The sequence below is a fragment of the Micropterus dolomieu genome, linkage group LG04 (assembly GCF_021292245.1).
Source record: "Micropterus dolomieu isolate WLL.071019.BEF.003 ecotype Adirondacks linkage group LG04, ASM2129224v1, whole genome shotgun sequence".
In the NCBI taxonomy this organism is placed as follows: Eukaryota; Metazoa; Chordata; class Actinopteri; order Centrarchiformes; family Centrarchidae; genus Micropterus; species Micropterus dolomieu.
The window spans coordinates 21,939,430-21,952,508 of NC_060153.1; the positions used below are offsets into that span (position 1 = coordinate 21,939,430).

The window sequence follows — 13,079 nt, forward strand, 5'->3', positions numbered from 1 at the left end:
ATTTGATGCTGGTTGGGGGTGTAATACAGAGTTGGTGCTTTCTGGCTGTCATATCTGCACCTCGACACAAGAGCATCGTGAGTTAGTGGATGACGTGTCAACACATCAAAGGTATGCTTTTAGCCTGCAGCTGCTATTTATTGTCCATAGGCAATCCAGACTTGTTGCTATTGAAGTGATGCCTTACCTTAAGGAGCAAGTATTTCCCAGGATTATTGTATGCCACAGCAGGAGGAGGAAGGCCTGGATAGGAGTTAGTTAAAAGCATACACATACATAAGCAAAATGTATCCCATATATCTTTCTCATAAACTCTAGTACATGTGCGTTTATGCATTGCTAGTTGCTGTTGGAGGTCTACAGGACAGTAAAACGTCAGGTAAAAGCTGCCATGGTTGCTCTGAATGAGGAGTTGTCACTTTATCGCTCTGAAGTCTGCAGGACTGCAACAGGCCAATGCACTGCAAGACCACATCGCACACTCAATCGCAGGTGTGTGTTTGTGTCTGCGAGGTTAGAACATCTCAAATGAGACCCTGTTCTTCATCTTGATCCATTTCCACTCACATTAGAGGACATGTGTGAGCCGATGTTACAGTCTTTCCTACACATGATCATCCCGAGGATCGAACATACTCTGCAGGGAGTGGCCAAACCCACCTGTGACGGATTTGCTTCTGCCTGGCAATACTTCCTGGAGACATGTGATTACATCATAGACCTGGGATCAAAAAGCACCTCAGTGAAAGATATCAAAAAAGAGGTGCGTTGTGCAGAAAATTTCAAGATGCTAATTTTGATGTTGTTCTTCTACATTTGAACAATGAAATGTTTTAAACCAGGTACTCCTGGTCCACTGGACCCATCGGTGGGCTTAAATTTAAATTGGAGGTGTGCCAAGACGATTAAGGGACATGAAAAAAAAAAAAATTACCAAACAATTATGTCTTTATTTTTTCTTGGTACTTCCAGCTCTTCAAGCCTCTTAAATACTTCAAACAAATCATGTGAAATGATAAAGTATCACTATTTGGTTGAACTGCTGACTGCTCACGTTCACACTGAGGCACTAAGGGATCTCAAATAGCACTGCTTCATTTTAAATGCTCACAAGCCAAAAATGTATACATCAAATATCAGAACGCTCTCTACAAAGTAATTTAACAAAAATGTTCGTACATCAACTAAATTGGTAAAGAATAGAAATTTTAATAAAATGACGACGCTGTCTCTCACATGCCTCCACTCCTCTTTCTCTCCCAGGCGGTTGATATGTGTGCTGTGATGTTCTGGAGGCTGGTCTCTCGATATCCTCGTTTCTCTGTTGACTCCACCCAGCTCACGGCGGTGCTGTGTAGGGTCAAAGAGAAAGTGGTCAAGGTGTGTAACAGGATGGGTTTTTAGGAAAAACACACTTGTCCTGAACTGCAAACCAAATACACATTTCTCTGTCTGTCTCTCTCGCACACATATCATGCAAATAAACACAGCACCTGGAGGCAGAACTGTTGGCTCTTCGATCTCATTTAATTCTGGAGATGATCCTGCAGATAACACTGCTGGCATTTACACATGCTGTGGGTGAGCAGGTATGCGTCTTTACATCTTTAGAGGTTTATCTTCTTTATTTTGGTCTTCATTTAAATGGTAACCACCTTTGATTTTAGGATCTGTCTCATTATTATGCCATGGTGAACTCAGAACAAGCACTCTTCTTCCACCCTGACACCATCTCCCCCTGCAGTGATGAGGTACTCCCTGCCACAACAGGTCATGCGTCTCCCGGTCAGTCCCAGCAACCCCTGCAGCTCCAGCTCTAGTTTCTCTGAGCCAGTGTACCACGAGCTGCTGCGACCTGCTGACTGCAGATCCCAGCAGAACTTCTGCCAAACCTCTGAAGGCTCCACCTCAGAATGGGAAACAATCACACCAAGCACCGAGTGTGACTGAGATGACACATTGGCCAACTCAGAAAATCTCGCTGCTTGATGCAGGAGAATACATCCATTTCACCAAACCATGAAGGAAAAGAAGAACAGCACTGCAGGGCGTAGTAATATTTTTATTTTATTTTTAGTGTTGATTAATACAGCTTAAATAAAAAGGGGACAATTTGAGAGACTATATGAATTTGCTTTTGCCTAATTGACAGGGATTTGAAACCTAAAATGTACCATTAATTAAAAACTACAAAGATCAAGGAAGAAGGAGAATATACAAAAACTCACTGTAATCTGCTACTGTATGTCTATTTTATAGTATATTGGAGGTGAAACAATTCATCAATTAGTCAAATGGCAAATAAATCAGCAAATGAGTTTAATTAATCAATTAATAGTTTAAGATGTTTATTAAGCAAAAATTCCAAACATTAGCTAATTCCAGCTTCTCAGATGCTAGGAGCAATTACTTTTCCCTTCTTAACATCATAGAGCAATGAATATCTTAGGATTTGGAATATTGGTCAAACAAAACAAGCTGTTTGACTTAACTTCAAGTCCAGGGAAATGGTGACTGTTATTTTAGACTGAAAGATTACTCAGGGCTACGACTCAGGGTTATCTAAACAAAATCCTTAGATTAAACAGACGTTAGTAGCAGACCCATTGTGTCTCATGAAAGCACATAGCACAGTAGCCTTGTTGCATGCACTTGTGATGGTTTGAGCTGCATCACTGTGTTGTAACAAACAGCTTTTAATAATGTTGTTTTGTGTTTTTATGCATATTTTCTACTTTGCACCTTTACTTTTGGCTCAAGAAGAATAGATAAAGTTGCCTGTATGAGATCAAGTTTGAAAAGCTTTACATGTATTTCACATGAGTGAATTGTCCATTTCACCTCAAGGATGCTGCAAAGCAGCGGTTAACAACCCAGGGACCTCCAGTGGGGTCTCAAGAAAAATCTCATAGGATAATTAAAGGGATACAAAAAAAGTGGAAATTGTGTTTATTTTCTTTATGTCAATTTTTGCTTTCTTCTTGTGAATTACTGTTTACTTTGACCTCCCCCGGCCTCTAAAATCCTATAAACAATCTCGGAATACAAAAAACTTGTTGAAATGAAAATGTTGCTTCATGGGTTCCACAAGCTAAATAGATTTAGAAACCACTCCTGTAAAAAAGGGTATCACCAGTTTCTGAGTAATTTCAATGGTCCTGCAGGTATTCCAGGCCTGCAATATTGAACACGTGGACACGCCCATATCGCCTTCTAGCAGCTTCCTACAGCTGGAGCTGTTCTTAAAGGGGAGGGCAACATGTCGCAGAAGGGAGCTTTATAGTCTACTTGGCCTTGTAGGACACAAGACGTTTTTTGTATAAAATATTAATCCTAAACCCAAACCTGGCTGGACACGACATGATTCATGTTCACCGTGTAAAGGCGGCACAGAAAGGTGGGCCTACGACTGTTTTTTGAGAACAACGAGTTTCCCTTAAAGCGGTCCAGACCTGCCCTTTAATTCAGCCAGCTCCTCCGCCATGTCTCCACGGTCGGCATAACACAACAGCGGGACCGCCAGCTTCTACATCCTCCGTGTCCTTCTCTGTCCGCCGCGTCACCAGTGAGTTTTCTCTCCCCTGCCATGCCCCGGGTTACCTCCCTGCTGCCTGCCCTGCTGTTCGTTCTCCTGCCGGGCCCGAGCCGGGGATATTTCCCCGAGGAGCGCTGGAGCCCCGAGTCTCCGCTCCTCGCTCCACGGGTCATCATCGCGTTGGCCTGCCGCAACTCGGCGCACTCCCTGCCGCTGTTCCTCGGAGCTATCGAGCGACTCAACTACCCGAAGGACCGCATTGCGCTGTGGTGAGTATCATCGCTGTAAACCCTTTAAAATGAGCACTGTAATACATAGAATGACAGACTACATCATGTCTGAACTTAGAGTAAAGTAAAGTAAAACAAAGTGTGATTAATTGTCAGTGTGAGCTCATTAAGGGCGCAACAGACACGTCAAGCCCATGTAAGTTAGTCATATTGTAAAGGAAAACTCTGCGTGCGTTTGCGCGTGCGCGCGCAGGTTTTAGCCGGGTTTGGCCGCTCAAGATGTAGGAAAACCCATGAGCGCTTTATCTCCACTGTTAACAAGTCTAATCGGCGGTGAAATGAGTGAAAGTTAAAGCAGCGTAACTGTACAAGGTATTGTATGGACTTGGCCCGGCAGTGGAGCACGGAAGGCGGGTTGTATCATCAGAGTCGTGGATATGAAAAGTTCCATTCAGTCACATCTGTCTCATCGACCCATCCGTTTTCCCCTCTAACGTTACCCCTCCCTCCCGTTTGCTTTCCCTCTCCCTCTTCTACATCTTCGTCTTGCAGACTCGACTGGAAACTAAACCAACAGGCTATTGTAAAAAACAACAACAACACAACAACAAATATCTAAACTGGTACCTCCGCTGTCTGCCAGGCTGTCTATTAAACTGCAGGATTTATCTGCCTTTACCTCAGCCATTGTTTTGTCACCCAGCCCACCAGCCTTCCAGATTATTCTTGTCTCCAGCAATGCTCACTTACTATTCTCATTTTGATTCCATGCCACTAGATCTGAAGATTTGGAAGATTTACTTAATCTTTTCATTGACATTTAGACCTGACAGGTTGGATTATATTTCTTGGCAACCCAGTTGCCCTAATAAAGGCAAATACTGACAATAGCCTCAAGCAGAGTTGTGTTTAATGTGACTGTGTGAGTTTGGATTAAAATGAAACACCATTCATTCTTGTAGATCGGATTGTTTGATCCAAGAGGGTGCTGTGCCTCGCCTAATCTCTTTCAGTGGGAGCTAGAGTGAGGGATTCAAGTGTCCGTGTGTCTCTTTAAACAAACCAGCCCGGATGTGGAGCTTTTCTACTTGTATCTGTGCCAAAACTTCAGCCAGAGTCAAACTTTGCCCATGTGGCAGCCTGAGCTCAGTTTTCTGCATGGTTGCTTTGATCTACAGCAAATCTCTTCCTTCAGTGGATAAACAGATAGTAAAAGTTTTGAAATGCAGCGTGAAAGACATGAACCTGAGCGGGTAGCCGGCCACCTGTTCATAACTGCGGCCTGACAGGTTAAGATGGAGTACTTGGCAAGCAACAACATAGACACACACGCATACAGACATCTTTAATGATGTGCGTGTGCTCTGCAGGGACATGCAGGATGGATATTATCGATCTATAAATCATCCCTTTTCATCCCTCTGTCTCTTTCACGGATCACTTATCCTTTTGTCATGGTTCTATTGCTGGCATGTAAGCAATATTTGCTCTCCATAAACCCTTTTTTATTCACTACCACTGCCCTTTTAAAACCTCACAGCAGTCAGAGAAAGAAAGGTAGACCGATGCAGAGAGAAGTAGGAGGAGGAGGAAGAAGATGGAGCGGTGAGTCGGTCACATGTAGGTGCTGGGGCAGCACTGCTGTGTTAAAACGCCACAGATAGATGGTAAACTAACACCTGCAGCACGCCGACTGTCACTCATTGCATGGCAGGGTTGGGAGCAAATCCATTTCTCTCATATTTACACATTCTTTCCCTCTCTGTTGCTTTGTCTCTGCCCCTCACTGGCACACACAGAGATTTGTTATGATAACACAGACAGCAGATGAATGCCGCTCCTCCCCTTCTCAGGCCCTATTGTCTGTCTTTGTTATTCTTTGTCCACGCCTGACATTAGTGATGTGCAACTCTGCTCTAATGACAACAAGACTGTCAGAGGATGAAAGCCGAAGTAGGGATGGATAATAAATTAATGTTATCAATTGTAGAAAGAGAAATGAACATTATCTGGGGTTTGGTTAGAGACATATTATATGTTGGCTTTTTATCAGTGTTTTGTAAAAATGGTTAAAATGACTGTGTAAATACTGTAGGAAACGTACAGTAATAATGTCCGATGGTAATTTGTCAGTGTTGTGATTTCAGCCCCCAAACAGCCAAAAACAAACCCATTTAATTGCAGCTTTGAGGTGGTGTTTACAGTTAAGTGATATTTGAGTGGTGTAGCTCAAATAAATGAACAGTGAATAATTTTCCATATGTTGCTATCAAGTTAATGTTTTGAAATAGGGTTATTTTCATTTTTGAGAAATCTGCGTTTTTGATTAAGCGATTAATTGTAAAGTCTAAAAAAGAATCAGAAGGATACATTACACATTTCTCTAGCCCAGGTAAGCGTCTACAAATGTCTTGTTTTGTCTGACAAGTGTTCCAAAACACAAAGCTACTGAAATTATAAATGCTGAAAACAGAAAAGCATCTTTTTCCCACGTTGCTTGATAAATTACTTTTAATCACTTATTGAATTGCTTAATTCTACTAATGAAGTCAATCCAATAATGAAGTAGATGACTAATTATTTCAACATTATTTTGAAATATCAGAAATAAGTGTTTGAGTTTGTCAGTATTGCCCACTGCTAACTATTTATTATTTAATGTATAAACTATTCCACAGTTAAATTTCCAGAAAATCTACTGTATCAGTATACATATCACTGGATCAGACCTATTCCCCAATATTGATTGGAACACCAGTAAAGACATCTGTGTTTTTCCCCCCAGTTTAAAATCTGCATACCTCAATGCCTAGAGCGGACTGGGCTCATTCTCCTATGTGTATAGTAACACAAGCATTTATCTATAGATCGCTTCTTACTAAAAGTGGAAGAGCTATTTATGTGGAGCTCAAGTGAATGAAGCAGACCTGAAAAACAGTGCAGCTCCTGCTGTGAGAATGAAGAGTGACAGAATAATAACCGCTGGCAAATATGAATAAACAAGGCATTATCATGCACAGCGACTGCTGTGGCGCTCAGAAGTCTGTCAGTGGCCCAGTGCAACGACAGTGACAGAGAAAATATTTTTATGGGGATCAGTCATGTCTTGTCGTTCCTGCGTATTAGATCGGGGCATCTCTGTTTAATCACATAAAATTTGACACGAGTGATATAAGATTTGATTCATATAGTTGGTGGTATTGCTGATCAATGTTTGTAGTCATGGTCTCTCGCTCTCTCTTTGCTGTCTTTCATCCTTCCACAGGGTGGCGACAGATCACAACATCGATAACACTACAGCCATCCTGAGAGACTGGCTCATCCAGGTGCAGAATTATTATCACTATGTGGAGTGGAAACCTGATGATGAATCCAGGTACTGTGTGTATGTGTGTGTGAGAGAGAGAGAGAGTGAGTGTGTATGTGATAAGTACATAACTGGTCTGTCTGTGCATGTCTCAGTGCCTTTGAAGACGAGGTGGGGCCTAAGCATTGGAATAACCTCCGTTATGAACATGTAATGAAGCTCCGTCAAGCAGCACTGGAGACCGCCCGCGAGATCTGGGCCGACTACCTCCTGGTATGTTATCGTCGTCATCATCATCCACTCAACAGCTTCATGAGCCTCTTCCTCTTATGTGGCGTCCAACTCTGTAACTACACGTACATCCGTCGTCTACACCTGCTTACACCTGTTCAGGGTAACAGGATAAAAATTTTAAATATGGATGAGAAAGCAAAGCTCAATTTTTTACAAAGAAAAGAAAAGGAACTGCATTAAAGTGAATTCACTAAGTCACCGTGACTACTCACTAATGCAGCTTTATTTAATGTTTTAATTTCTTTTTATTCTTCAAATCTAATGCAGAGAAGGAAAGTGTGTGTTTGTATCTTTTAAAGCTGTGGCACACTCCCAGAGATTATCTCCTTCCTTCTTAATTGCCATTTTGTTATAGCCGATTTAAGTAATCCAAACAAATGCATGCATGGTGAGCTGTGCTGAAATAATAAAGTCATGGAGAAGATAGAGGCATTGAACACCACAGTGTGAATATGTGATGGAGAGGGGGTGGGGTTCAAATGTTTGTAGTCACTTTGATTAGATTATGTTTTACCAGAAAGAGTTAACTGATAATGTAAAACGAAGTATTGTTGCTATGGTTACCTGCATTTTAATATGACATGTGCACTGATTTAGACTGTTAAAATGCTTTCCCCAAGCTTCTAAGACCCAGAAAAATCTAGTCAGTAGACCTTGAGTTGGGATTGTGTTGTTACGCTACTATTTCCAAGGTCAGCACAAATTCATAGGGGTTAGGGCAAATGAGTGGGAAATTTTTTGACTAATATCAGCTTATACTTTAGCTCCGGCTGATTATCAGTCAGGCTCTAGTAAAAACCTCAGTTTGGTGACATTTAGGTACAGTTTCAAATGTTAGTTAAAGAATAACCTCAGCTTTAAATTGACAGTATTAAATATATGTGGGCAAATATTATGGCTGAAGAAAATGCAGGTTGATTTGGAGCAGTCTTCTTTTCATCAAGGACTAAAAGTTGAGTTTTGGCATTGAAACGTTCCTCTCTGGACAGCAGCGTTTGTTCTAGACACACCAGAGTACAGAGCAGCCTGCTGCAAATACAAGTGCAGTCTGTTGGCGGTGCCAGGAGGGAACTCACAGTACTCTGTGACTGAACCATGTTGCTGTGGCTCAATCAGTCATTTAGTGGCAGTGGGTGACATTTAGTGTGTGCACGTTTGTTCGATTGTTGTCAATAATTGTGCCCCTATTTTCCTTCTGTAGGTGGCTGACTGTGACAACCTGCTCACCAATCCAGATGTGTTGTGGAAACTGATGAGCGAGAACAAGACTATTATAGCGCCAATGCTGGAGTCCAGGGCTGCGTACTCTAACTTCTGGTGCGGCATGACTTCACAGGTACTGCAGGTGTTTTGCTGTTATTTTTGGTAACCACTTAGCTTTAGGAACACCTCACAGTTTTTTAAATTCAGTTAATTAAGGATATTACATTGTGTGACTTACGACATTAGAAATCACCACACCCAACCAGATACTTTCTACAGTAAGACCCTATAAGATAATTATACAAATATTGTGCATGGGCTTGAAATGATGAACTGCATGTTAGTACAGCTCTAGAAAAATCATTGTTACATTACAACACATAAAGTCTCCACCAGCATCCTGTTTTACACACGAGCTGAACCAACAGACAGTAAAGATGATTTATCAGGTGTAGCCTCTTCATAATGCATCTATAAAAACCTCTTTTTTCATCTTGGATGAAAAATGCAATCCAGATAAAGTCTATTAACTATCTGTTACTGAATGAAATGTCACTTTTCATGCAGTCCTGCTGAATAATAGAGTGCATCTCCTGCCACCTTCATAACACAGAAACATGATTTAGAAGAGATTTTACACTTCATTATTTTTTCTTATGCATGAGCAAATCAAATTTGTGCAAATAAGCCACTTTAGAAACACAGTAAATGAGTCAATTTGAAGGTGTAGCAGAGAAGTTTTCTTATTTTTATTGTGTTCAGTGTTTCTCAAATTACTGCGCGAATGTGTAAATGATTTGTCTCACAGGTGAAATGAAACTTTGCTGATCTGATATAACATAATATGTAGCTCTGATACAGGTTTGTGATATCGGTGACAACCCACACAGCTCATTATGTTTAAATCAGTCCGTTACTGCTGGCTTTACCAGATACCACTGCTGTTTGGGCTGCTGATCAGTGGGCCTCAGCGCCTTTTAATTGTATGTTTTATCTCTCATTAAAAGTGATTAAAAATATATAAGTCAAAACAGTGTGGAATTGAAAATGTTTTAATATGCATACAGGCTGGTGTCATTAAAGTTATGCTAACATGATTCTAATTCATTTATTTGAATGTTCTGGGATACAGATCTGTCTCTGATCTTTTTCTTTCTAGACAGTGTGCCTTTAAGTACTCATCTCTGCTTCTTTTAAAATCAGAGCAGACATACGAACATTGTCTATCCTCCAGCACAAAATAAACCAGCTCCAACCAAGAGTCTGCCTCTATGCTTCTTGCAAAGAACATTTTCAAAGACAGTTAATGTGCCTGTTGCCAAAAGAAAATAAATAATGTCTGTCAATGTCATTTTCTACATGTCAGTCTTACTCAGTCTCAGTCAATTAATTATTATTATTTTTCACAATAAAAATAGTGAGGTTTTTTTTGTTTTGGTAATGTGGTAGGAAAATATGGCGTTTCAGATATGTCTTTCTAAAAGGTGTCTTTTCAGCCAATTTTCTCAATCAAGTCTAAGTCGGATATCTCAGATCAAGTTCCCCTGACATCTTATGCATTTTATTTCCTGAGGAATCACAAGTTTGTGTGCACTCCCTACAGGGTTACTACAAGCGTACACCAGCCTACATGCCTATCCGTAAGCGGGAGCGTCTTGGCTGTTTCACTGTACCGATGGTCCACTCTACCTACCTTGTGGACTTACAGAAAGAGGCCTCCCGTCAGCTGGCTTTTTATCCACCACACCCAGAGTACAGCTGGGCCCTGGATGATGTCATCGTCTTTGCCTACTCAGCTCGAATGGCAGGTGAGACAAATGCAACGGAGGTAGGCTTGTTATCTGGAGGGCTTGTTAAATGTCTTTCTAGGCATGTTGTGTATGTATTTGTAAGCATGTTTTTCTTTTATCTTCTCAGATGTGCAGATGTACGTGTGCAACAAAGAAACTTACGGCTATTTCCCAGTTCCTATGCGTTCCCACGCTACCTTGGATGATGAGGCGGAGAGCTTCTTGCATACTCAGCTTGAGATCATGGGTGAGTCAAGAGGTCACAGGGTGCTCAGAAAGACCAGGAGGATTTCTTTGTATTCTACAGTTTTTGCAAAAGGTTGTGTGTTTGCTTGTGATGAAGCACTTAAACAGACACGAAGCTGTGATTCTGTGATCGTGCATTTTGTACAATGAAAGTTGGTTTCAAATGGACCGGTTTGTTGTTACTCCACCAACAAACAGTACAACAGGAGAGGAAACAGTGTGCACTAAAAAAGTGCCATTAAAGTGCAAGTGAAAGAAGTTAATGTGTGACTGTAGCCCTTTAATTCCGGGACTCCCAAAATATGATCAGAATTAAAGGAGGGTCTTATTGAAACTGCCCTTTGTTTGATAAAATTATATTCTACTGTATACTCTTTGTACAGCATGGCTGTATGCATTATGGGTGAGGAAACACCAATAGGATGGGCTGTGAAACCAACATAATGAATGCTAACAGTTATAAAATAGTAATCTTTATACATATTCTCATCTTGCAAAATTGTAGTGTGTGAAATCAAGCAAAAGTTAAACAATGGTTAATTTTTAGAAGTTCCCTGGAAAACTCCTGAGGACCCTTGAGCATCCCTGGACCACATTTTGGGATCCCCTGTTCCAACACATTACACATTCTCTTTGTAACCCCCCACTGTTTTTTTTCCTTTGAAAGTGAAAAATCCTCCGCTGGAGCCATCCAGCTTCCTGTCTCTTTCTCCCAAGCAGCCTAACAAGATGGGCTTTGATGAGGTACAGACACTCAACCGCATACACACATAAGAACGCGCACAATAACAAGCACGTGTGTGAGGTTTTGCGTTTGTGTGCACCCAGGTGTTTATGATCAATCTGGTGCGGAGATCTGACCGTCGTGAGCGAATGCTAAGAGCACTGTACGAGCAGGAGCTCAGCTGTAAGGTTGTTGCTGCTGTGGATGGCAAGTATGTTTCTCATTTTTTTCCTCCCCCATTGCCTGTGTCTTCTTGATTTGCGCCGCTGCAACATGTTGTGTAGATTGATGTAGAGAGGCTGGGCTAAAGACAAACAACCAAGGGAAGAGTAGTGGGCGCATGCTGCCGGTTAAAGATTCCTCGAACCTTATAGCTTTAGTTCATCTGTGAGGAAAATGCAACCCATTGCCTGATTTTAAAAGACCACCTGCATGGCTTATGTTATATTTATATTTATTCATTTTTTTCCTAATCCTAACCTTAACGTAATTGTAACCTGAACCCTAAAACCAAGTCTTTACCGTTAAAATCTGTGCATTCAGGTAAAGTCCCCACAGGGATATAAAAACATGACACACACACACACACACACACACACACACACACACCAATATAATTTATTGTTCTCACCTCTAATCTCTTTGTTTATCCCTTCTCTCTCCCTCAGAGCTCTGAACAAGACTGATATAGAGTCCATGGGGATTAAGATGCTCCCGGGATACAAAGACCCCTATCATGGTCGACCTCTCACCAAGGGGGAACTGGGTTGTTTCCTCTCTCATTACAACATCTGGAAGGAGGTGAGACGCAGGGACGGGCCTCTGGGTCTACCTGTACATGGTAGATAACGTTTATTATTGAAAAACACAGTAACTCAGATTGTGTGAGGAGAGGAAGCACGGTGGAAATAATGAGCTTGTCTGATTTATGTTTCTATAACTGTGCTGCCTTTTTGTGAAATTAGGTTTTTGAGCAACTTGCTGTTTTGCCACAAGAAACCTGTCACCAGTTCTATGTCTTCAAATGCACAGTTTAGCCAGCAACATTCAACCACCCCAACCAAATTAATGCAATAAGAGCACCATCAACAGAATAGTAAAACCACTTTTAACGAAGAATACACAAATATACTTTTTATGTGTTATTGTCAATACCTCTATACTTTTAATATAATTTTGAATAAAGGACTCCATATATTATTGATACCTGTAAAGGATTTAGGGAACGTTCCCATCACGCTAATGCTTATACTGTCATCTCAGCAGCACTGAGAACGTGTGTGTATTTCTGTGCAGATAGTGGACCGTGGTCTGCAGACCTCCCTGGTCATTGAGGACGACCTCCGCTTCGAGGTGTTCTTCAGACGACGTCTGCAGACGCTGCTGCAGGAGGTGACGACACACAAGCTGGACTGGGATCTCATGTGAGTGATGCTTCAACGAACAGAAAGAAAACACGATGTAGTAAACAGAGAGGATTATTGTACCCCTACAGTGAAATACGTCCATCTGTCACACATGAGCAGCACTGAACAAATGCTGAAAACACTATCTATTACTATTGTCACACTACTGAGCTGCCGCAGCATATTCATATTTACAGAGATTGATCCCTGTCAGAGAATATCACTCTGGAAGGAGTTATTTCTGAAAGTTAATTTTCTGTATAGATAATATCAGGTGACTGACAGCACTTCCAAAGGGCATGAAACTTGAATCATTTGTACAGAAATGAGCAACTCCACTAGAA

General features: G+C 41.3%; 2 protein-coding genes across 4 annotated transcripts in view; both read left to right on the forward strand.

Moving 5' to 3' along the window:
• On the forward strand, positions 1–2,978 carry LOC123969506. 3 transcript variants are annotated; one of them, XM_046046970.1, is made up of 6 exons: positions 77–111; positions 344–492; positions 573–763; positions 1,264–1,380; positions 1,491–1,589; positions 1,668–2,978. In XM_046046970.1, exons 2-6 carry the CDS (start codon positions 405–407, stop codon positions 1,818–1,820), a joined length of 648 nt encoding a protein of 215 aa, XP_045902926.1. In that variant the 5' UTR covers positions 77–111; positions 344–404; the 3' UTR covers positions 1,821–2,978. The 3 variants fall into 3 exon arrangements, with proteins under 3 accessions (XP_045902927.1, XP_045902926.1, XP_045902928.1); XM_046046972.1 differs by having other exon boundaries at positions 1,745–2,978; XM_046046971.1 differs by lacking the exon at positions 344–492 and having other exon boundaries at positions 1–111.
• A 340-nt stretch (positions 2,979–3,318) lies between these two features.
• Positions 3,319–13,079, forward strand: part of LOC123969505 (procollagen galactosyltransferase 1-like) — a 14,289-nt gene continuing 4,528 nt past the window's right edge. The window contains exons 1-10 of the mRNA XM_046046969.1: positions 3,319–3,804; positions 7,031–7,141; positions 7,228–7,345; positions 8,568–8,702; positions 10,173–10,377; positions 10,487–10,606; positions 11,273–11,349; positions 11,434–11,540; positions 11,998–12,130; positions 12,626–12,753. Coding sequence (XP_045902925.1) covers positions 3,587–3,804; positions 7,031–7,141; positions 7,228–7,345; positions 8,568–8,702; positions 10,173–10,377; positions 10,487–10,606; positions 11,273–11,349; positions 11,434–11,540; positions 11,998–12,130; positions 12,626–12,753 — 1,352 coding nt within the window. The 5' untranslated portion in view covers positions 3,319–3,586. The remainder of the gene's footprint in view (positions 3,805–7,030; positions 7,142–7,227; positions 7,346–8,567; positions 8,703–10,172; positions 10,378–10,486; positions 10,607–11,272; positions 11,350–11,433; positions 11,541–11,997; positions 12,131–12,625; positions 12,754–13,079) is intronic.